General features: G+C 37.0%; 1 protein-coding gene across 1 annotated transcript; it reads right to left on the minus strand.

The window, feature by feature from the left end:
• Positions 1-21,897: 21,897 nt before the first annotated feature.
• LOC141672148 (protein BIIDXI-like) lies at positions 21,898-25,663 on the minus strand. The gene is made up of 3 exons (XM_074478652.1): positions 25,402-25,663; positions 22,769-23,266; positions 21,898-22,644 (listed from the first exon to the last, which is right to left on the minus strand). Exons 1-3 carry the CDS (start codon positions 25,496-25,498, stop codon positions 22,058-22,060), a joined length of 1,182 nt encoding a protein of 393 aa, XP_074334753.1. The 5' UTR covers positions 25,499-25,663; the 3' UTR covers positions 21,898-22,057.
• Positions 25,664-26,057: the final 394 nt, after the last annotated feature.

Raw genomic sequence — 26,057 nt, forward strand, 5'->3', positions numbered from 1 at the left:
TGCAGAGGTAGATCTATTGTAGATCAGACCATCTACTTTTGAGAATCAATTATGTATAATTATAACTTGTGGCAGATAATGGCAATTAACTGTAAATTTATCAAGAAATCATTTTGGGTTGTAATAACTTTTAAATTGTGGATTCAAAGACTTGTACTTATTTAAATTTCATCTCTGAGACTATAACGGGTTGTGGTGTGTGTTAGTGTGGGGTCACAGCATAAGGTTATTATTATTAATTAAGTGAAGTGATATTGTGGAAAGAAAGACCGTGACGACCCAGATCCCCGACCCCGGATCTGGGGGTGTTACAGAAATGGTATCAGAGCTAAGCGTTATAAACCTCAGAGATGATGGGACGTTAAGATAATAAGTTCACTAAGATAATAAGAACTCTTGCCAAGTTCATAGTCGGGCTACCTAACGTAGTACTGACAGTTAAAACCCTTATGGGAACCCTTATAAATATCGTGATAGGAGCGTAGTTCGTTATCGTATATGGTAGCGGGACTCCGAACCCTGAGGTTGAGGAGCAACATCGCGATGATATTTTATTACTAATTGGAGATCGGATTGTGGATCCGATAGAGTGTCCTAATGCAGGACCGGATGATGTTGATATTGAGGATTTAGCGGTTGAGGATGTTGTCCTAGAAGGGATAGTTGTTGAGGAGGACCCCATGGAGGATCCTGACAGGATTGGATAAAGGACCACTGATGAATTGATGACCATGGTTTGGTCGACTACCAGAGGTAGGATTGGCCGGTCACTACCAGAGGTTCGTTCAAGTTGTAAAGATAGTAGCCCCTTTAACGCGGCTTACTCGTAAGAATGAGAAGTTCGAATGGACAGAGAAATGCGAGAACAGCTTTCAAGAACTGAAGCAGAGGTTGGTGATGGCCCTTATGCTGGCGTTGCCAGATGGAAAAAGAGATTTTGTGAAGTATAGTGACGCTTCGCACAAGGGCTTGGGGTGCGTGCTTATGCAGCACGGTAAGGTAATCGCGTACATGTCAAGACAATTAAGGTAATATGAAATTCGATATCCCCACCCATGAGCTTGGGCTCGTGGCAATAGTTTTGCCCTAAAGATTTGAGGCACTACTTGTATGGAGAGAAGTGTGAGATTCACAAACCATAGGAGCTCTAGTACATTCTTACGTAGAAAGAGCTCAACATACGCCAGAGGAGGCGGTTAGAACTAATCAAGAATTATGATTGGGAGATTCTTTATCATTCGGGGAAAGCCAATATGGTGGCTGATGCCCTTAGTAAAAAGGAGAGACTCAAGATGATAATGTCTTTTGGAGAGTTTATAAGAGATTTTGAGAAAATGGAAATAGTAGTGAAGGTAACCGGAGCCGGTACCGAAAAGCTGTTTGAGATAGCAATACAGCCCGAATTATTGGAAAAGAACATATTGTGCCAGTAAAAGTGATGAATGAAGGTAGAGAGCCAACAATTAGATAAAAGATTAATATCGAGAAAGATGATAAGGGAATAATGAGGTATTCCTATAGAATTTGGGTTCCAAAAGTTCAAGAGCGTAAGGATGAGAACTTAGATGAGAGCCATAGTTTGAGGAATAAGATTTAGAGCAAACCCTGAACGTGATAGTCAGGGAGGTCGCCATCAAGATAGAAGGAACCCATGACATAATGGAGTGGAAAATGAGGATTTTAAATTAAAAGATGACCCCAATTATGGGGAGTAGGATGAAACATTTCATACTAAGGAAACAGAAAGTCGAGTAAGGAAAGGAGACCCGAGACGGTACTCCTATACGGCAATTCATGGACCTGTCTAAAAAGAACTTAGACTATTATCCCCAACCACCACCCTGAGGAGACAGTGCGGTGAGAAATTCTTTCAGGACCTTTAAGTCGCTAAGCTCTCAGAGTTCCATGGAACAAGCTGACCCAGCCGAGGCAAGAGCCTGGCTAAAGGAAATAGAGGAATCATTTGAGATTCTAAATGATTGACGAACCACAAAGGACTGTTTTTGTCACTTACCCTCCTAAGAGAGAGGCCACCCGCTGGTGAAAGACCAAGAAAGGCACGGAGCCAGAGGTTATGATAAACTGATTAAAGTTCAGCCAATTGTTTTCGGGAAAGTAATTCCCAAGGTTATGGAGAGAGTGTAAAAGCTTTAGAGCCAGAACAAAGGCAGACGAGTATGATGAATTGTGAATCTAAGTTGTAAAAGTTATCAAGATTCGTTTTGAGGACACGAATCCAGAATGACGGGATGTTTGAAATCAATGCTTAAGTTGTGTTGGTTCATGAAATAATGATAAGAGAAAGGAAAATAAAAAGAAACTGAAGTGGAAAGGAATATAAAGGCAATAGAGTTTGAGGAATGATAAGGGAGTTGGGTATGAGGAAACCCTAAAGACTCATAGCAATAGAAATAGAAAAGTATGTAATCGTCAGGATGGTGATGATCCACCATGAGTTAAAATTGATGGTTGAAGGCATAAGAGATACATATATTGTACCCCCTTTAAGTTGGGAGGATTCGAGGAAACCTTGAGATAGTTCGAAGGATAAATATTGAGACACGGATAGACTGAGGAGACAAGAAAGTAAGAAATCAGGAAAAATTGGATGAAGGAAGTGACCTTCAATAATGTGAAATGTAAGACCGGTGGCTCGATACCCAGAAAGGGAGACGCCAGGTATGAGAGATATCCCAACATTGAGATGACTGTTGAGATAAACAACAAAAGTAAATAAGGAATTATTAAGAAGAGGTTCACGTTGAACATGACCAATATCTTCCAGAACATCCATGTTATCATTACCAAATCAGGAAAGAAAAGTGGATGACCATTGTTATCTTTTGGAGGCCATATTGATTGACCTCATGTTGTATTCAGATGTTATTGTGAAATTAGGCATATACTATCGAGGTGGGAATGATTGAATAAGACACCCTTATCAGGGATATATGACTTGATTTATCCATGGAAGGATGCAGGTACCTTTTAAAGGTGGAATTAAGGATAGAACATCGGTAACTTAAAATAATCCTAGGGGAATGCATAAAGGTTGGCATTTCACCCTTAATAGGGACAGTATGAGTTTTGACAGGATGAATTGGAAAGGGTTAAGGTAACAACAGCCTTTAAGGATCAGTGGAGAAATTTTTCAGAAGTATATAAACAATGGTTCTAGTAATAGTGAATGGTATTTTGATATGCCCTGTATCTAGGGAATACAGGAGGAACGATTGAAGGATAACCTTAGAGGTTTTACAAGGAGAAAGGTAATATTCAAAATTCTCAAGAATAAAAATGTTGATAAAAGAAATATGACGTAATTATAATGGTGCCAAGTGGGGCACGTGTTAAACCACGAGAAAGTATGGATCGAACCAGTAAAGGTCAAAATTGTTCAGGGCAATTAGGACCTAAGACAAAAGATGTTCTAAGTACGATCGAGAGTCAGTCGCGACAGTGATTAACCTCTAAAGACTGAGGCAATAACTTATGGAAAAATGGTGATTTTTTTTTCTCATCAGATTTTAATGAAAACATCTTCACATAAGCTGTGATGGAAATGAGATAGAAAATTTAGTTGAAGGTGGTTAAAAGACATTGATTATAAGGTGTTACAGAAATGGTATCAGGAAAGAGGTGGCCGACACTTTAAAGGTAAGTGAATAATTATAGGCGCGTGTGCCAAAAGAATACAGTGATGATGGTTAAAAATGTGAAGGTTGAGTTATGGTTTGGAAGATTGACATTCCTTCTGATGACTGTGCAATACCCAACCGTAATAGTAGTCGGTAAAGGTTTAATTCGTGTAATCGCCATGAACGGGCTATCTATCTTAGAAGGTCCTATCTTGAGATAAGCCAGGACCATATTTCAAAAAGGACTAGATGAACCCTTGAGTTAATTCTTCTATTTAGGGCGTATGATTAAGAATGGTATTAACCTGCTATCGTTGCTTTGATTGAAACTCTTCTGCACTTTTATCTGCTTCATGTCATGTATGTATGTCAGGATCAGGAGTGTTCTTCATGAATCAGGAATGGTGATTATGTTACCTCCTTAGAAGGATTTGATACGAGATGTATGGACTCTGTATGGTTAGCTATTAAGACTTCAGGGAAAATGAATGACTACAGTGGGTCAGTGGTGGACCATAGTAAGGCAGCAATGATTCTGCGAGTAGTGAGCTGATTACAACCATGAGAGTTGTATTGGAATGGGTGTTGAGATTGAGTACCACTAATCGGGTCGTGGTAGTGTATAAGTTATCATTGATAGACTAATTAAGTAGAGTATCTACCTGGTGAATAATTATTCTTTCTTATCAATAGAGAGTCGTATTATTATACGAGGAAAGTTGCGGTGCAAGCATAGAATTCTAGTAACGATGATGTATAGAATGAGATCCCAGATTCGATTTTCGATGACGAGGGAGTTTCAAAGGTGATTATGTATAAGCTCGAGGAAGAGTGTGGGTCCATAGAATGATGGACGGGATAGCGAAAATATTTAGGCATGGGAAATACGAGGCTATAATGCTTAATGTTGATTTATATACGTATATGATTTGTTCTCCTATGACAAACCTCTATAGTTCAGAGGTAGGTTCCAAGCCAGATATTTTGTGGCAGTATATTTTTTTTTTCATATATACAATTCTCTTCAATTCGTTCTTTTCTCTTCTTTTCATTTCATGTAAGCTGAGAAGAACAACCCTTCCAGAAAGGGGAGGTATTGCCGAATGACTATCTACCTGTGTGATAGAAGCCTAGTAGGATACCAGCTATTGTTTAATTGCTTGTCAAGTACTAAAGGCTGGCCACCTTCTGTACTAACTAAGCGATATAACGAGTGTTCATGATCATAGTGATCTCTCAACAAATTCCTTTACTTCTATTTGATTGATCAAATTTTGGAAAATAGAAACAACTGAAAAAGGAGTAATAAAGTGGTGGTAGTATGCGGAATGGGAACACATTCGTGATACTAAGGTTGACGTGGTTATTAAAAGGTTATAGAACGCTAACGAGCAAAAGTATAACCAGTATAATATTATGTACGGAAGATAGCAACGACTACGAACTGGAAAAGGATGGGTAGTGAGAAGCAAAAGATATAATGCTAGAAGCTATGATGAGAGCCGGTGCAATAGACTTGAAAGAATTTGGAATGATCACTTAACGCAGATTAAATTATCTCACGATAATCGATCTTATGTTAGTATCGAGGTATCGCCTTATGAGATCCTTGAGGGAAGACAACGTCGATCTCCCTTATGTTAGGATGAAGTTGTAGAGCGCAAGATGCTCGGACCAGCAGTGGTCCAAAGGACCAAGGATATAATAGATCTAATCAGAGGACGGCAGGTAGTAGCCCAAGATGGACATGATAAATATGTTGATTTGACACGAAAGGACAAAGAATAGGAAGTAGGGGACCTAGTGTTGTTATAGGTATTCCCTTGGAAAGGAAGGATGAGGTTCGGAAAGAAATGAAAGCTAAGTCCACGAATTGTTGGACCCTTGGATATATTAAGACATATTGGGAAGTTATCATATGAGCTAGCCCTAACCCCGAACATGTAACAAGTTCGTAACGTGTTTCACGTATCAATGTTAAGGAAGTGTAATTCAGATGCCAGATAAATAGGGGCATATGAGCGCATAGACATGCTACCCGACGTAACCTATATGGAGCAACCAGGAAGGGTTATAGAGTGAAAAGGAACAAGTGCTTAGGGGAAGGATTATCAAACTAGGCAGAGTTTGGTGGCAGGACCACAATGTGGGAAAATTGACTTGAGAGTTAGAAAGTGCAATATTAAGAAGGTATCCCTATTCATTTCTATCTGATTCCGGGACGGAATCCTTTTAAGGAGGGGAGACTGTAATAACCCCAATTTTTGAGAAATTTTGAAACCCTTATGAATAGTGTTTTTGCTGAACGAGAAAACTTTTCATGCCACACTATGTAGGGGTTCTGTTATGGATATTCTGAGAATTTATTAGTACTCTATATGGTATATAAGTGTATGTAAAGATCGTCAGAATCCAATTCCGAACACTTTGATTTTTCCCGGAAATCCACTAGATACGGAAAGAATTGAGAAAAAGGTAACAGGATAAAAAAGGATTTAAATTAAAGGATTATAGGAGAGGATCATAAAAGGAATATAATATATTGAGAAAGGTTAAGGGAACCTAAGTAATAAGATCCTGGGTATGATCCCTCAAACGATAAACGAGAACGAAAGATAAGCGAACCGTAAAACAAATAAGTGACCAAGAGACAAGCTTGTACAAGAAGCCAGGGATTGTGACATCATCAAACCACAAGGTGTGGACAAGTGGGAGCATTATGACATGTGCAAGGTGACATAGGCATGACAAAAAAGGAAGGAATTGTTGGATGATTGTAAACCACACAAAGTTCAAGGTTAAAAGGGTAATTAACCAAAAACAAAACCAAAACAACCTAGCTAGCCAAAACAAATCAAAGCAAACACAAAATTTTTCATTCTTCAAGCATTGCTCTCGGCTTTTCATCTTTTTCAAAGGAAGAAAAATCAAAAATCAAGTTCCAAGCATTGTTAAATCACAAGGTAATTATCTAAGCTTCCTTGTACATCGATATGGATATGCTATAAGTTTAAGCTCCTAATTCCTTCACAATCTCTTCCAATAAATCAAGGAAGAAGATGTTGAATAGTAACCTTCAAGAAATAACTTTAGTTTTCTTGAATTTTTATGAAAGATTAAGGTTATACAAGCAAGGATCAAGGTTCTTTAGGCATTCAAAGTTCTTGTGTTATGTTAAAAAGCTTCAAGGAAGGTATAATCTCTTAACCAAGCTTTGTTATTGAATGTTAAGAGCATAATATGAGTATTGTAGTTCATGAGAGGCTTGATGGTTGTGTATGTAGAGATTAGTGAGTTTTGGGATGTTGTTGGATTGGTAAATGTTGTTGTTTTGATTAAAAGAACTTAAGTATGATTAAAGTTATGCTTAGGCATAAGTATGAATGATTAAATTGAATTGGTTGGGGTTGTTATGATGTGATAAGGATGGATGTTGGTTGTATGTTGGATTTGAGGTTGATTTGGGATGGTTTTGAATGGTTTAAAATATTGGAAATCGCGTAAACATAGCCGTCGTAACATCCGATTTTCTTTGGACTGTATTTGTGCATAGCATTAGGACCCGAGAACCCCCTGCTAGATTATGACCACTGCCATGTTTAGATAGCTCATGTTACGAGCTTCGTTTTGATATATAGTTCGTTCGATTCCGATGCACGGTTTAGGAGAAACGACCGTTTCAAGTAACGGCGTTTCGCGAACGAAACTTTTCCCCTCGCCTTACTTTGAAACATAGGTTAAAGATCAAAAAGGGTTAATTAATGCATGAAACATTTATGGTAAGTGTGTTAGGCAGTTGGTAAGACACTCGCGAAGGAATCGCCTTAAAACTCGTAAAGGATTAAATTATTAAAAATGGTGGAGCCGAGGGTACCCGGGTGACTTAAGCAAATCAGTAAGCGCAAAACAAGCGTTAGAGTCTAAGTTAGTTAAAGTATAGATTTACAAGTGACTTTGGTTTAATTCCAACTTAATTGTTGTTTATAGGTTACCAAACTCGTCCCGAGCCATTCGTAACCCCCAGTCGCTCAGGCAAGTTTTCTACCCGTTATAACTGTTGTTGTGATGAATATATGTATATGCATTATCTTGCGATAGATGCATGTTGGTTAATTAGCAAATGTTGCGATATATTGAAGCATGCTGATATGGTATATATATGCATGCCTGTTTCGTATTCTTGCCATATATATCTGTTGGTTCAGTTGATAATACCTATGCTAGAGAATAGCAGTAATTTGCATATACCCTTAGTATAGGGACCCAAAGGTGAAAACATTTTCTAAAACCGGGAGTCGAGGATCCCGAGTAGATTTTATATATATATATATATATATATATATATATATATATTTATATATATATGGTTATAGTTTTCAAAACTATTAATCGAATAAGGTTTATTCGATAACTTTATTTTATTAATGAATATTATCTTGAATATTCATTCGAGGACTTATGACTCCTTTATATTATTTATTGAATATTATCTTGAATATTCATTCGAGGACTTATGACTCCTTTATATTATTTATTGAATATGACTTGGATATTCATTTGAGGATGTATGACTCCTTTATTTTATTTAATGAATATTATTTATAATATTCATTCGAGGTATTATGACTCCGCTTATTACTGAAATATATTCTTTATTTTATTAAAGAATAAGGTGTCAATAATCAAACTTATTTTTGATTATTCAAATAAAGATATTACTTTCGTATAAGTATATCCTTGATTAATTGCTATTCATTCAAGTATAAGTTTTCCAACTTCTACCTAAATTATTCTTTATGGGAATATTATTTAAATAATAATATTCAGATATTTCTTTCATATTGGGACTGATTTATTTTATTAAATCAGCATTACTCCAAACATTCTTAAAAATGTTTTCGAGTCTTCAAAATGAATTTAAAAGGTAGAGAGGATCCCAAAACTTGTTTCCAAATTCAAGATCTTCCATTTTAAGGGGACTTGAATACTCGCTCAAAAATCTAAGGGATCCGGCTCTGTGGTGTATTTTATATTCGCAACAAGGTTGCTGTTTTGATGAATGAATTGATTACTTGCCCAATGTTCGGGAAGTAAGCCCATCTAATTGAGTCGGCATAAGCGACAGGCCGGGGTACGGTCTATCAAAGTGTAAGTGGCTGGGTGGCAGTCCATCAACGCGTGAGTGGCCGGGTAACGGTCTAGCGCGAGGTCCTAATGCGGCCAGGGTGATGACCGGTGAGGAATTCATCCATCTACAGTAGAAAAGGTTACTTATTGGTATCTTTGCCTGATCAGCAAGATATCTGGTTTATGCCAAAATTCTTTTCCTTCCAAATTCATTGGATATTGCAACTCTGTTCATACTTTACATGACAGAGGTTTTCAGGAAATGTATGAGAGATATATATGTGGATATATATCGGGACTAAATAAAGTATCTCGTAACTTTATTTCATTCAATAATATTTCAAAGATTGAATCTATTCAAGTCTTATCTTGTAGTCTCATCAGTGGGATGAACTTTTGAAATTAATTATAACTTGAACGGTGGTAGTTCAAGTAGTATTTGGAAAAGATATAAGTATATTGGAGTACCTTATAACTTCATCTTTTAAACTTATATGTAGTTAATAATTGTCTTATGAATGACAAAGATTTTCAGAAAAACGTTGAGACAAGGTTAGATATATTAGATCACCTTGCAACGATATTTTTATACAGTTATAAACTGTAACTTTGTGTATATTATGCATGGAAGAGGACTTCCAAGATTTTGAAAAGTATATAGGTATATATACTGAATATTTTGCGACTTCATCGCATTAAGATATCAAACTTGGTTCATTTCTTTTGACCAAGACTTTCATGAGTACTATGAGAAGGCTCATATATTGTAAATCATTATACATATTATTTTGGTGGGCTTGCTGCTCACCCTTGCTTTATTTCTTCATCACACAACAACAGTTAGGAAAGATGGTCAGACTCCAGCAGACCCAGCGCAAGTGCGTGGGAAGCGTCCCGCGTCTTCCCGTTGATGTTGTAGCTACTATAGCTGCAGAGGTAGATCTATTGTAGATCAGACCATCTACTTTTGAGAATCAATTATGTATAATTATAACTTGTGGCAGATAATGGCAATTAACTGTAAATTTATCAAGAAATCATTTTGGGTTGTAATAACTTTTAAATTGTGGATTCAAAGACTTGTACTTATTTAAATTTCATCTCTGAGACTATAACGGGTTGTGGTGTGTGTTAGTGTGGGGTCACAGCATAAGGTTATTATTATTAATTAAGTGAAGTGATATTGTGGAAAGAAAGACCGTGACGACCCGGATCCCCGACCCCGGATCTGGGGGTGTTACATTTGTAACTTCTGATTTCTCATTTTCAGACTTTACAGTTACAAACTTAACAGGTTTTAACTTTGGCTTTTGCTTATCAACAGGCTTAATTTCTTCAGTTCCTTTATCATTCTTATCTTCTCCATAACCTAAGCCCTCTTTCTAGTTTCCACTACTTAGCAAATTTTGAGTTGTTTTGCCAGAGTTAGTCCAAGTCCTGATAATCTCTCTTTCCTTTTCTAACTCAGTTTTTAGAGATTCATTCATTTTTAGCACTTCATCCCTAACATAAAAAGCATCATCTCTATCCTTCTGAGTTTGATGGAACATGACTAACTCTTTTTCTAAGAAATCATTTCTTTTCTTAAAAGCAAGATTTTCAGAAGTTAATCTTTCACATGTTAAAGTTTAATTACTATAACTAACAAACATGGTTTTAAGATATCTTTTCAACTCATTAATATCATCAGTATGAAAAGCATAAGAAGTCTGAGGTACCTTTGTTTCAGCAGCTTCAGAACTGCTCTCAGCACTTTCTTTATCAGCATTTGCCATCAATGCATAGTTTTCCTCACTTTCAGAGTCTGAGGTGTCTGTCCAACTTTTCTGCTTTGTGACAAGAGCCTTGCCTTTGTCACCCTTTACCTTCTTGCAATCAGGAGATATGTGGCCTTTCTCACCACAGTTATAGCATTTAACATTGGTGTAATCTCCTCTGTCAGACTTTCCTCCTCTGCCTTCAGATCTTCTGAAATTCTTCTTATCAGAACTTATGCCTTTCCTGGAGAACTTCTTTCCCTTCCTGAACTTCCTGTATGCAATCTTTGTGATTCCTTTCACCATAAGAGCACACAGCTTCATCATCTCCTCATCAGCATCAGTCTCAGGCAAGCTTTCAGAATCTGAGTCATCATCACTTTCAGAACTTGATGACTCAGTTTCAGACTTTATGATAAGAGCTTTACCCTTGTCTTTCCTTGAGGAAGCTGCTTTGGGGAATTCTTCTTCAGCCTTAAGAGCAACTGTCCTTGACTTTCCTCCTTTCCTCTTGCATCTTTGTTCCATCTCAAGCTCATGAGTCTTGAGCATACCATAGATTTCGTCAAGAGTTGTTTCATCAAGATTGTAGTTGTCTCTTATTGTCGTTGCCTTCAAATCCCAGCATTCAGAAAAAGCTAACAGGAACTTAAGGTTTGAATCTTCAAGATCATACTCTTTATTAATCAATGACAAATCATTCAAAAGTTTGACAAATCTATCATATAAATCATTCAATGACTCATTAGTCTTTGAGTCAAAGTGTTCATACTCTTGAGTGAGTATTGTCTTCCTGTTCTTCTTAATTGTCTCCGTTCCCTGACACCTTGTTTCCAGAGCATCCCATATCTCCTTAGCAGTCTTGTAGTTGATTACCCTGTTTGACATTACATTATCAATGGCACTATACAGTAAGTGTCGTACCTTGGCATTCTTAGCAATTGATGTTATATCTTCAGCAGTATAATCACTCTTCTCCTTTGGTACGGTCTTTGGTGCTTCACCTGCAACTGCAACAGCGAGCTTGGTTGGTTTGTGAGGGCCTTCCTTGATTCTATCAAGGTATTCTGGATCTGTTGCTTCCAGGAACATGGTCATCCTTACCTTCCATACGAGATATTCAGATGGTCTCAGTATGGGAACCCTGATAGTCTCATACCGACTTTGAATTTGTGGCTTTGGAGGTTCTTCAGTTTTGGTAGGCTTAGTTGGAGTTTCTGTGTCAGACATGATTGTGTATGGATCTTTAGTTGTATGTGTGTTAACAGATTGGCTCTGATACCACTTGTTAGGTCACACACACTGTAGAGGGGGTGAATACATTGTATAATACAATCAAATCGAACTTTAATATATTAAGTAACAGAAAACAAACTTTATTGAAATAATAAACTCTGTTACAGTATGGAACTGTTACCTCTCAGTGATGAACAAATATCACGAGAGCTGCTAGGGTTACAATGAATAATCTTCTCGAATATATATTAACACTTTTAGTGTAAACCCTATGTCTGTGTTTATATACAACACAGTTACAAGATAATTGCTAATTGATATGGAATATAATTCTGCTTCCTAAAATATATCAATCAGATATCTTTTCTTCCAAGTATTCCATTCTTCACGGAATTCCTTCTTCATGCATATCTCTTCTTATGTTTATCTCGATCTTCTTTCCTTTAATCAGCTACTGTCCTTCTCTGATCATCCTTCAGCACTTAAGTTCTGATATCTAACTTCTGGTGATTATCTCCTGATAATATAAGTACTGATATCCTTAAGTCCTGACTTCCAGTATAAGTACTGATTTGTCCTGTTAAGTAAGATCTGAAATCTAAACATAAATTCTATTAGCCATGACATTATCAAATATATCTAACAATTATTATCAATTAAAACCTTCTTTGAAGAAAGTTTTCATTGTTCCTTCTAGTGTAAAGTCTGATTCAAAGTCTGATAGTGTAAGTTCTGATAAGAAAAATGTTAACATAAACTCTGATGCTAAATCCGCTGCAAATGTTAACAAACTTGATAAAGCCAAAGGATCCAAGCAAGTCTGGGTCCTTAAAACTAATCGTTAGTGGTTTTTGTGATTGCAGGGCAACAGGAAAAATATTCTAGTTCTGGACAGTGGATGTTCAGGACATATGACTGGAAATAAAGCCCTGCTATCAGACTTTGTGGAGAAAGCTGGCCCAAGTGTTTCTTATGAAGATGGCAACATTGGAAAAACATTGGGATATGGCAATATCAATCTTGGGAATATCATCATTAAAGAAGTAGCTCTGGTCTCAGGACTTAAACACAATCTGCTGAGTATAAGTAAAATCTGTGACAGAGGTTATCATGTTGATTTCTTTGAAGAACACTGTGAAGTTGTGAGTAAATCTAAAGGCAAAGTTGTTCTGAAAGGATACAAGCGTGGTAACATTTATGAAGCTAAGCTTTCAACAATTACTGATGGTTCTGCAATCTGTCTGATGAGTAGAGCATCAATTGAAGAAAGCTGGAATTGGCACAAGAAACTCTCTCATTTAAATTTCAACAATATAAATGAGCTAGTCAAGAAAGATCTTGTGAGAGGACTGCCAAAGTCAGTATTTGCTCCTGATGGCCTTTGTGATTCTTGTCAAAAGGCCAAACAAAGAAAATCTTCATTTAAGAGCAAGACTGAATCATCAATTCTTGAGCCTTATCATCTATTACATGTTGATCTATTTGGTCCAGTGAATGTCATGTCTATTGCAAAGAAGAAATATGCGTTGGTCATAGTGGATGAGTTCACCAGATACACATGGGTGTATTTCTTGCACACAAAAAGTGAAACTGCATCTATCTTGATTGATCATGTCAAACATCTGGATAAATTGGTCAAAGATTCTGTGAAATCCATAAGGAGTGATAATGGCACTGAGTTCAAGAATTTGATAATGGAAGAGTTCTGCAAAAACCATGGAATTAAGCAGGAATTTTCTGCTCCTAGAACTCCACAGCAAAATGGAGTTGTTGAAAGGAAGAATAGAACTCTCATTGAAGCTGCACGTACAATGCTTGAAGAAACAAAGCTTCCAACCTATTTCTGGGCTGAAGCTGTGCAGACTGCTTGTTTTACTCAAAATGCAACACTCATTAACAAGCAAGGAAAAACACCATATGAGATGGTGAAGAAAAAGAAGCCAAATCTGAAGTACTTTCATGTATTTGGATGCAAGTGTTTTGTTCTCAAGACTCATCCTGAACAGCTATCCAAGTTTGATCTAAAAGCTGATGAAGGAATCTTTGTTGGATATCCACTTTCCACAAAAACCTTCAGAGTCTATAATTTGAGAACAAAAGTGGTCATGTAATCTATCAATGTCTCTTTTGATGACAAGAAGATTACTGGTCTTGAAGATTTTATTGACCATGATCAGCTGAGATTTGAAAATGAAGACTCAAATTCTGATACTGAAAATCCTGACAGTCTAAGTCCTGATACTGTAAACTCTGATGGATTAAACTCTGATGTTATTGAAAGTGTGGTGACTACGCCAAAGGAAGATGCACCTATGCAGGGGGAGCATACTCAAGATCTTACCACATCTCAAGAAACATCAGAACATACATCTGGCTCTTCAAGTTCTGATTCGTCAAGTTTTGATAGTGCTGAAAATCTAAATTCTGAAGAATCCAACTCAGAGAGCATAGTTTCAGGGGGAGCATCAGAAAATGAAAATGAAGACAGCATGGATCATGGGGGAGCATCCAGTTCTAGAGAAAACCTTCCATCTGCAAGGAAGTGGACAAAATCACATACACCTGATTTGATAATTGGAAATCCTGATGCAGGTGTCAGAACTAGAACAGGTACTTCAAACGAATGTCTTTACGATTCTTTTCTCTCTCAGACTGAGCCAAAGAAAGTGGAAGAAGCTCTTCAAGATGCTGATTGGGTGCAAGCAATGCAGGAAGAGTTAAATGAATTTAAAAATAACAAAGTCTGGACCCTAGTGCCAAGACCAAAGAATAGATCTGTTGTTGGTACAAAGTGGGTATTCAGAAACAAAACTGACAGTGACGGCATAATTACAAGGAATAAGGCAAGGCTGGTTGCAAAAGGATATTCTCAACAGGAGGGAATTGATTATGATGAAACATTTGCACCAGTTGCTAGGTTAGAAGCCATAAGGATATTTTTGGCTTATGCTGCTCACAAAAAGTTTACTGTCTTTCAAATGGATGTGAAAAGTGCTTTTCTCAATGGAGAATTAGAGGAGGAAGTATATGTTGAACAACCTCCAGGCTTTGTAGATTCCAAACATTCAGATTATGTCTACAGGCTTAATAAAGCACTTTATGGACTTAAGCAAGCTCCTAGAGCATGGTATGAGACTTTAGCTCAGTTTCTTCTGGAAAGTGGATTCAACAGAGGAACAATAGACAAAACACTGTTCTACCTCAACCATGGAAAGGACTTACTTCTGGTCCAGATTTATGTTGATGATATCATTTTTGGGTCTACAAATGACAGACTTTGCAAGCAGTTTGCCAAACTGATGCAGTCAAGGTATCAGATGAGTATGATGGGGGAACTTAGCTATTTTCTGGGCCTTCAAGTCAAGCAGAATGAAGAAGGCACTTTTATTTGTCAAACTAAGTACACCAGAAACTTGCTGAAGAAATTTGGAATGCAAGATTGTTCAAGTGCATCCATTCCCATGACCACTGCAACAAAACTGGATAAGGATACTGGTAAGTCAGTAGATGTTACTGATTACAGAGGTATGATTGGCTCTCTACTCTATCTAACTGCTAGTAGACCTGATATCATGTATGCTACCTGTCTTTGTGCAAGATTTCAAGCAGATCCAAGAGAACCTCACTTAACAGCTGTGAAAAGAATTTTCAAGTATCTTAAAGGAACAGCTGATCTGGGATTGTGGTATCCTAGAGAATCAGATTTTAAACTAATAGGTTACTCAGATGCAGATTTTGCAGGTTGCAAAATTGACAGGAAAAGCACAAGTGGAAGCTGCAAATTTCTTGGAGGCAGATTGGTTTCTTGGTTCAGCAAGAAACAAAAGTCAATTTCCATATCAACTGCAGAAGCAGAGTATATTGCTGCAGGAAGCTGTTGTGCACAAATTCTTTGGATGAAGAATCAGTTACTGGATTATGGGTTAACATATTTCAAAATCCCTATTTACTGTGATAATCAAAATGCTATTGCTATGACAGGTAATCCAGTTCAACACTCTATGACAAAGCACATCAGTATCATGAAATTAGGGTGCTTTTTATACAGCACAGCAAGGTAATCGCATACGCATCAAGATAATTAAGGAAATATAAAATTCGATATCCCCACCCATGAACTTGGGCTCGTGGCAATAGTTTTGCCCTAAAGATTGGAGGCACTACTTGTATGGATAGAAGTGCAAGGTTTACACAAACCATAAGAGCTCAAGTATATTTCCACGCAGAAAGAGCTTAACATGCGCCAGAGGAGGTGGTTAGAGCTAAATCAAGGATTACGATTATGAGATTCTTTATCATCCAGGGAAAGCCAATATGGTGGCTAACGCCCTTAGTAGAAAGGAGAGACTCAAGACGATAATGTCTTTAGGAGAATTGATAAGAGACTTTGAGAAAATGAAAATAGAAGTGAAGGTAACCGGAGCTGGTACCGAAAAGCTGTTTGAGATTGTAATGCAGCCCGAGTTATTGGAAGAGATTAGATTGTGCCAAGAAAAAGTGATCAATGAAGGCAGAGAGCCAATGACTGGAGAAGAGATTAATACCGATAAAGATGATAAGGAAATAATGAGGTAATCCTACAGAATTTTGGTTCCAAACGTTCAAGAGCTTAAGGACAAGATCTTAGATGAAAGCCATAGTTCGAGGAATAAGATTTAGGGCAAACCCTGAATGTGATAGTTAGGGAGGTCGCCATCAAGAAAGAAAGAACACATAACATAAGGGAAAACAAGGATTTTAACGTATAAGATAACCCTGATTATGGGAGAAGGAAGAAACATTTCATACTGAGAAAACAGAAGTCGAGCAAGATGCTAGGACTAAGGCTGTTAGGCTGTTGATGTTAGGTTTAACAGCTTAGGGAAATCTTGTATAAATTTTGATGTACTTTCAATTTCATGAATGTATTCTCTTGATATATTAATGAAATTTGTTTTTGTTTCAAGATTTTGTCTCTGAGATATTTTGTAATGCATTGATAAATTCTGATAAATATTCATATTCTGATGACCATATAAATTCTGTTTTAATTTAAGTTCTGATTTTACTTTATCAGTACTTACTCATCTGATTTATTTTGGTCATTTTCACTTGATTTATTTTCAGAATATTAATGTTGCAGTGAAAAATAATTAAATAAGTGGGAACGGTTTCAATTTTGAATTAAAACTGTTTCACCTTGATTAATGGAATATCTGGGTAAGTGGAACGGTTTTTCCTTGAAAAACGGCAAGTGGGTAAGTAATGATTACTGTTTTCTCGTGCCCAGTAACTATCCGTTATTACTGCATGTCTGACAGGTGTCCAACGGTTACATTTTTTTTAAAAAAAAGGAGTATAAGTAAGACAGAGAGAAGATTTTTTAATCTTTTATTTCCTTTCATACTTTTTCTCTACTTGCTTTTACTCTCTTTCTTCTTCTCACGTTGGTTTTTCATACAGACATTTTCTCAAACACCTAACAGGCACTCTTAAATCTCAATTTTTCACATGGCACCTAAGGATTCAATCATTGATGGAGCTATGTTTGTTCCAAATAACTATGCTGCAATTCTTGATCATGCTGAAGCTCCATCTGAATTGTATTTTGTGCAAGATCTTCTTGCACATAGTGAGATTGGGTATGCATTGACCCAACCTTCAGTCTTTTCGAGCCAACAAGTTCTGACATTTTGACGGAGTGGGCACTTTGATAATGGTGGTACACATGGTACTCCTAGTATTGTTTTTGAAGTGGGTGATTCTTCTTATGCCGTCACTCCTGGTACAATACGCAAGGCTCTACATCTCTCAGAAGGATGTACCTTTTCAATTCCTGAGGAATCAGCTCTTCAGGATTTAATGGCCAGTTTGGGATATGAACAGAGTTTGGCAAAGCTTGGGCAGTTGAAACGGGCTCATATCAGAAGAGAATGGAGCTTCTTCTTCGACTGCATCACTAAAGCTTTTGGGAACAAGTGTTCAAATTTTGATGCTCTTCCTATAATGAGTCAGCACATCGGGTATGCTATTATTAACCAAACTCATTTTAATTTTGCAACTGCTATAATTGGTTTTATTGGGGATAGGATGACAGAAGATAGGAATGTTATTTACTTTGCTAGATTCTGTCAACTTATATATACTTTTTGTACTGATGAACCTCAATTAGTCAGTTCATCAACTCCACCTTTTAAGGTTGCAAAACATTACTTTAATGACCTGATAAATGCTGACACTAAGAAATCAGTAAAACAGATCTTAGTAAATGCTGATCCTGATACTTATAGATCTGTTTATTCTGATGTCCAACCAACAACAACCTCCCAAACACCACAACAACCATCAGCAGCTACCACCCATTCTACTCAACCAACCCTCAGGCAATATATCAAATCCTATCTCTCCACTTCACAAACAGTTCAACCCTCAACCTCAGTACCTAATGTGAAGCCTTCATCTTCCAAGCCAAAGAGGACAAAGGCTGTTCCTCAAACACCTCAAAAGAGAAGGAGGATTACCTTGAGAGATGAATTTGATACTGAGGACCAGGTTCCTTCTTCAGAACCTGTTATTGATGAAGCTGAGAAAGAGACTTCTCAGAAGGATTCTGGAATTGGGGGATCTAGGCTTCTCAAGAGGCTTAGAAGAATGACAGTTCCTGAAACTCCCAAGGAATCCAATTCTACAAAAAGATACAAGAAACAGAGGGCAAATAGGCCAGTTTCAAATGATGAAGAGGAAGCAGCTAAGGAAGGGGATCAGGAATCTCTGATCTCACAAGAAAAGGAATTTGCTAAAGTCACTTCTTCTCCATCAACTCCATCTCAGGAAGCTGTTTCTGAAAAGGCCAACACACCATATGTATCTCCTGTTGATCCATGCACAAGTGCTGATATTGATGTTCAAAACTTGGTTGTGCCTGAAGTAATTTTCCTCGAAGCTCCAACAGCAAATAATCCATCAACAACACCTGTTACTGATGCTGTTCAAACTCCAGAGTTATCTACTACACCTTCTCTGCATCTAAATGCTGATGATCAGAATATAGGTGAGCATCAGGATATGGCTGTTGATCAGAACTTTGCACCAGATCAGCAATTAGAGGATGCTGAAGCCTCCCTTGCTACTCACACTGTTGTTTTATCAGAAGATACTGATTCTGTAAGTTCTGATGCTGCAAATGCTGGAGATACTGGTGATGCTGCTCCAAATGCATATGCTGATGCAGCAGGTCCTTCAGGACATACTCATCAACAAACTACTATTAAGTCTGAACTTGTTCAGAAGTTTGTTACCAGAGAAGCACCAGTGCCTTGGAGTGAAACTCCTACAGGACAGGAGTGGACTAAGGAATGGAACTCAGTCACCTGTGTTCCAACTGCACAGAATCTGGCTGAGCAATTGACAAAAGCTGATGAGAAGTTACATACTGATGATTTCAAAACACAGCTTAGAGTCACTGCATTGAGTACTAAACATTTACAAGGTCTTCATTCCAATACTCATGCAGAGCTACATCTCTTAAGGGAAGAACTAATGAAGCAAGAACAAGTTCACAAAATTGATAAGAAAAAGTTCTTCCAACCTACCTTTGACAGGATTGCTTATATTGAGAAGACTCAAGAAACACAACAAGCTCAGATTGATGATATTCTGAAAAATCAAGCTTCTCAGCAATCTCAACTTACTGAAATCCAAGCCTCAGTGGAATTGCTTGTCTCTCTTCTACTACCTGCTGATGCCAAAAAGGGGGAGAAAGTAATTAAGTCCAAATGCAAGCCTAACAAAACACTGAAAGGAAAGGATGATGGCAAGGATGATCAAGGAAGCTCTGGAATGGGTAGAGGTCATAGTCAAGGTAGAGGTTTCACATCAAGAAAAGCTGAAATCACAAGTCACAGGACAAGTTCTGATACTGGGAAAAGAATTAGTTCTGCTACTGGTAAAAGGATAAGTTCTGATGAACTTTTAGATCTTGATGAAGAAATGTCAAGACAGTTATTTCTTCAGGAAATTCCAGGAATGGACTTGGAGAGCTTAATAGAAGAAGAAGCCAGACTTAAATCAGAGAAAGTCACATCTAAATCTGAAGCTTCTGGTAAAAAGACACTTCCAAAACTCAAAGGCATTGTGATAAAAGAAAGGACAATTGCTGAAGCAACATTGGCTAAATCACAACCGCAGATAGATCCAAGATCCAAGGGTAAAGAAAAGGTTGGTGAACCTATCAAGGTTTATGTGCCTCCTGAGGATAAAGAAATTACTGATGAAAAGGATGATCTTGCTCTGACTTCAAGAAAAGTTTTTAAAACAACCTCTGACATGGCTCAAGTTGTTCAGAGTCAAGATAAAGTAAGTTCTGATATTTCAAAGAAGCAAGTAACCTCTGACACAGCTCAAGTTAACTTGATATCAGAATTTAGACCAAAGACACTCCTACCAGGATTCACTAAAGCAAAACAGACTCAACCTTTGAAGACTGCTGCAAGTGGTTTTGAAGCAAGAGTAGTTACTGGAAAGGAAGCAAGAGATAAAACTGGATTGGGAAGTGCTGATTAAAGAAGAATACATAACACTACCAATGATCCAACTTCCTTGAGTGAACCAGGTATTGGAGCAACTCCCGAGAGATTGAATCAACTGGAATTTGTACAAATGGTTTACCATACCTACTTGAAAGAATACATCTTGTTGTATTTCATGACAGATGGTAGGGTTTATCATATAAGGCAAAATGTCATTCCATTGAAGTATTTTGAAAAATTGGAGCATGTACTATTCTTACTTCAAGTGGATGACAGATTGACAGGAACTGCTGCAAACTATTTGAAGGATCAGATTCAGAGACAGAAAAGGCTTTATTCTGTTAAGTCTGACAGCACATATGTTCCAAAGTACAGAGATCACAAGGGTGATATAGTTGAAATGAAGCCCAACACTGCTAAAATTATAATTACCTTTCTAGGTTACAAGGCTGTGGAATTCAATCTTGAGTCTGATAAAGCTTATTTGATCAGACTGGATCAGGATATAAGAAAAGCAAAGATTAATGATCTCAGGGCTGCAATCTTTCAAATTGGTGAAGATACTGCAGAGCTTAAAGATGCTAAAAGGAGGATGATTGATGAACTTACATATGCTGAGAGATGTTTGTTGAAGAACAATCTCAGAACAACTCCTGACATCAAAGAGATCAGAAGATGAAGCCAAGTCGAAGATCTACAACTGCTTAAATTCTGATATTTGTACAGACTGAAGTTGTTATCAGAAGTTAAATATTGGTAAAGCTTTAAGGACTGTAAGTTGTAGTTATCTAGTCTAATTCTCATGCATTTGTACTTAATGTTTTTGACATCATCAAATATCTGTTAAACTTGTATATTATGCTAATTTACAAGTTGGGGGAGATTGTTAGATATATTTGATAATGTCATGGCTAATATGATTTATGTTTAGTTTTCAGATCTTACTTAACAGGACAAATCAGTACTTAACTGGGAATCAGTACTTATACTGGAAGTCAGGACTTAAGGATATCAATACTTATATTATCAGGAGATAATCATCAGAAGTTGGATATCAGAGCTTAAGTGCTGAAGGACGATCAGATAAGGATAGTAGCTGATTAAAGGAAAGAAGATCGAGATAAACATAAGAAGAGATATGCATGAAGAAGGAGTTCCGTGAAGAATGGAATACTTGGAAGAAAAGATATATGATTGATATATTTTAGGAAGCAGAATTATATTTCATATCAATTAGCGATTATCTTGTAACTGTGTAATATATAAACACAGAAATAGGGTTTACACTATAAGTGTTATCATATTCGAGAAGATTATTCATTGTAACCCTAGCAGCTCTCGTGATATTTGTTCATCACTGAAAGGTAACAGTTCCATACTGTAACAGAGTTTATTGTTTCAATAAAGTTTGTTTTCTGTTACTTAAGATATTAAAGTTCGATTTGATTGTATTTTACACTGTATTCACCCACCCCCTCTACAGTGTGTGTGACCTAACACAAACTATTGAAGACATGGTGTTATTTTAGCATCAATATATATTTTTTGGTACTAAATTATAGCAATAACTACACTTATATTTAGCACACCGTTGGCTTAGTTTGAAGTGAAAAGGAAACAAGTTATGGCTCATAAACAAAACAACCCTACATTTCATTTCTTTGAAGCCTCAAGAGCATGGCAATGCAAAGACAGAGAATTTGGTTTACCAACATTTCTATGCCAAAACCATATTACACGATAACCACATGTCCTTATCAGTACTTGACACAAATCATATCCCTCAAGCCACTCACATTCCAAACAAGGAACAGGCTAAAGCTAACATTAAAACTATACCTCCAAGCTTAATTCTAAAAGATCTTGATATTGCCACTCTTACATCATCGATCACCGGTCCGCACAATGAGGTCATGTCATCGCTCCTCGTATTGTAATACACACTATAGAATGCAACTCGCGTCCTCTCAGCCTTGGCTGTGAAATTCACATCAGCAGTTTGGAATGTAGCATTGGAATTGGGAGTGTAATGTATATTTTCAGCTTGGTCACCAGCAAAGGCCATAACTGCTAGTGGCTGTTTGCATTTGTCATTGGCATGGCCTAAAGAAAATGATAATCGGTAGGGCTTGTTCGGCTTGGTCACAACCATCTGCGAAATAATGCCTTCTTTGCCTGAAAGCAATTCGATTGCACGCTTTCCTTCTGGGACAGTGAAATGGTTCGAGTCTATGTATCGGACTGCCCTGTTCGATTCAACAATCCAGCCTGGTAACGACGATGTTTCTTCATCAAGGTTGGTTGGAAGTAAGACACCTAGAGATGCATTACGGAACATCCATGGACCTTCTTCAAAGTCACCATTTAGCACGGCATTATCTGTTTAAATTGCAGGCATTGATAAGCCCAGATACAGGGTTGCAGAAAAGTATAAATGTAAATAGTACAATAGCAATTATAGATTTATTTATATATAGAATTACATCAATATAAAATGGATTACCTTTGACTTTCTCTGGGACAAACAATTTCTTAACTGCAATATCATCAATAATGGGCCCACAAGTGGGGTCATCCTCCATCCCAGGATTTCTAAACACAACTCGCACATCATCTTCCTCAACCTGAACAGCCCATGCGTAAGTATCCCAACCCTGAACACTATACAATGTTTGTAAATCAATGGTCTGCGACGCAGGTGGCACAGACACGTTCAGTGACTCTAGCTGAGCACAAGTCCGAGCCGCGCTAAATGTGACTGAGTAAATTGAGCCTTTTTCTAGCTTGACTTCTTGGCTTATCTCGGCGTCATTACCCAGCCGAACTGCATGTTCACCTTCGGGTACAATGAGGATCATGCCACCTTGTTTTTCACCTGAGGATATTATTTCGACAGTCCCATTTGCTTTCCAGCTGGGGATTGAGACGGGGCCGTCGGATACCCCAAAGTTGGAGAAACCACCGGGTGGCGGGGTCTCGAAATCACCATTGATCAGTAAACCTGCATTAAGCATTCTCCAACAGTTATCGGACTCTGATCATTTGAACTACGAGACTTCAACTTCGATTAATGAGAATCGAATTTAATAATTTTTAAAACACTGGGTTATATTACACGTTACAATAAGAAATTAAAATTTTAATTTTTTCTTTTCGAACCGAGAATAAAATCATGTATGTACATAAATTTGTGGTGCGCTTGTAAATTTGGTCTGTGACACAAATTAAGGAGGTTTTTTGTCACATAGCAAGGAGCATGTTCTGAGAATCTCTGAATATAATTGCCACATCTTACATATTTTGGGTGAACCGCGTCAAGCAAGCTGTCTTTGGGACCCTTTTCTTCTTACTCCTGCCTTGTTTTACTAACTTTTTGACTCACTATTTTAACGTGAAATGAACCAGTCAAGTACATGGCCATACTGGAAAACATTATAAAAGTAGCATACACAAGTAAAATGTTGGACAAACAAACACAAAAGTCACTGCATCTTATCCTGTTTAGATCTAGGTCTGGGTATAACAATTTGGTTATACCTCTTGGGCACCTTCATATCTCGTGTGCCCCGTTCACAATATTCCCGATGTGCCCCACGTCCAATAACTTATCAAGTGATTTTTCTAAACACGCATGACCATACAATATCATCTGTTAGATTTTTATGAAAATGCTACATTTCTGGCAATTAACTCTCCGCCTCCATCAACAACAATTTACCAAATGTGGGTCAATATTAACAATTTACACCAGGATGCAATGATTTTGATAGGAAATATTATCTACCTACTGTGATTCACTTCAAGTATAGTAAAGTCAGTGGTCCATACAAACTGTTGTTCCTTGACTGCTGAGTGCAAAACTTGTGAATAATAATGGTGATTCCCCGACACTACAAATATATTTAAATTTGGCATTTCATTTTCTGGCATAAGCTATGAAAGCACATTGCCTGTATCTGACCTGTGTTCCAATAACAAGTGGAGTAACTAGTAGTCTAGTAGCACTCAGTTGTAACACAGATTCAACTAGTCCTGATCTCCTTCATATTAGAACACTAGTTTAGAATTTAGTGTCAAACTAGGTGTGGATGTTTCATTAAGCTATTATTGCAATTCTTTTTCTGTCACACTAGCAAATTTAAATCTTACCATGCCTATTCTAGAAGTTTGACTGTATCTGAGCTACACAGTAATTAAGGTCATCACAGTCTATGAGTTTTAAATTATTTAAAATTAATCATAATTAATTAATAAGTAAATTTAAAGACAAGTTCTGCTTTACACTTGAGTTTTGGGTCCATGTCATGTAAACTAATGTCATTTGACCAAATACTAAATATGTAATCTATGCATAAACAAAGTGATTAAACTCTTATAGTTTAACATTAGCTCTTTTAGTTTAAACATGTCAATGTCCTGTTCTGGTGTGTGTGTGCGTGTTAATTTTTTTTCCTAGACAACTTTATTTTACAAGTTTGTTATAAAAAAATGTTTATTTTAAACAGAAATTAAAGATTTCCAAACTCTGCCTAACCTTTTTACTGCATAAAAATCTATATTACATACTTCAGTAGTTTAGCTGGATTTCTTGCAAAAACTTTACTCGCTCTGTCCCATTGAATTCTATACGTTACTTTTCGGCACGCTTTTTAATATTCATTTAAAACATAACTCCATAATATTTTTTTTTAATTTTTTTTCCTGTTTAAACTTTTATTAAAAAAAAGAAAATTTTAAAAAATTATTATGAAATTATACTTTATAGAAACCTTGAAATACGTGCAAATAGTAAACGTTGAGATGTGGGACGGAGATAATACTTTTTATCCTATGTAAAATGTTCAACTCGAAATGCACCAAAACTACCCTCAAAATTTTGAACTTGAAGAGTAAACTACAATAACAACAATGTGGCTAGATTTCCAGAAAAGTAAGAAGTAAACCAAACTATTTACTTGAGCTACATAGTAGTTGAGATCTCTTTTGACAAGAACACCCATCAAATCACACCACAATCCACTTATAGTTCTGGGGCTAAACTATTACTAATGATGTAGCCTGTATGGACTTAACATAGCACAATTAATTAGAACCAATGATAAGAAAAGTTGTAAAAGAAAGAGAAAGAAATCATACCATCTTCTACTTGTGCAGCAACTTGATGTGCCACTAGAAGAGCACAAACTGCCACCCATTTCCATCCTGTTGAGTTCCAAACCATCTTCATACCCATCTCCTTCTCCCTCTCTCTCTCCCTCCTCTCTCTCTGTGACTACGTGGTCTCTCTCTATCTATAAATCTCTCTCTCTGTCACTATGTGGTCTCTGTATCTTATAAACAGAGAACAATATGGGAGCTTGAAAAAAGAGGAGACAGAGCAAGTATCATTTTATACAAAGAATCCAAGCTAGTGTCTAGTACAAACTAGTGTGAACTTCACAGTACTCCCTCTGCCCCTAAGAACGTTTCCCATTTGTATTGGACACGTTTGCCAATGTACACTTTTAATTGTTAATATTTTTATTTCCGTAGTAGTATTAAATATAAAAATTTCACTGTATTAAAGTATTCATAAATACGAATCTAACAAAATCACTCACGACTATATTTGCTTTTATAGATTAGATGTAAATTAGTAGTCAATCGCTTATCGTGAACAGTGTACAAAATCAAAACGGGAAATGTATTAAGGGACGGAGGAAGTACTTTTTTACAAGCTGTACACATTTGTATCTCTACGTGATATTTTAAAATAGTAAAATGATCGAGAAACAGTTGGTGCAAATCCAACC

The sequence above is a fragment of the Apium graveolens genome, chromosome 7, assembly GCF_009905375.1.
Source record: "Apium graveolens cultivar Ventura chromosome 7, ASM990537v1, whole genome shotgun sequence".
NCBI lineage: Eukaryota > Viridiplantae > Streptophyta > Magnoliopsida > Apiales > Apiaceae > Apium > Apium graveolens.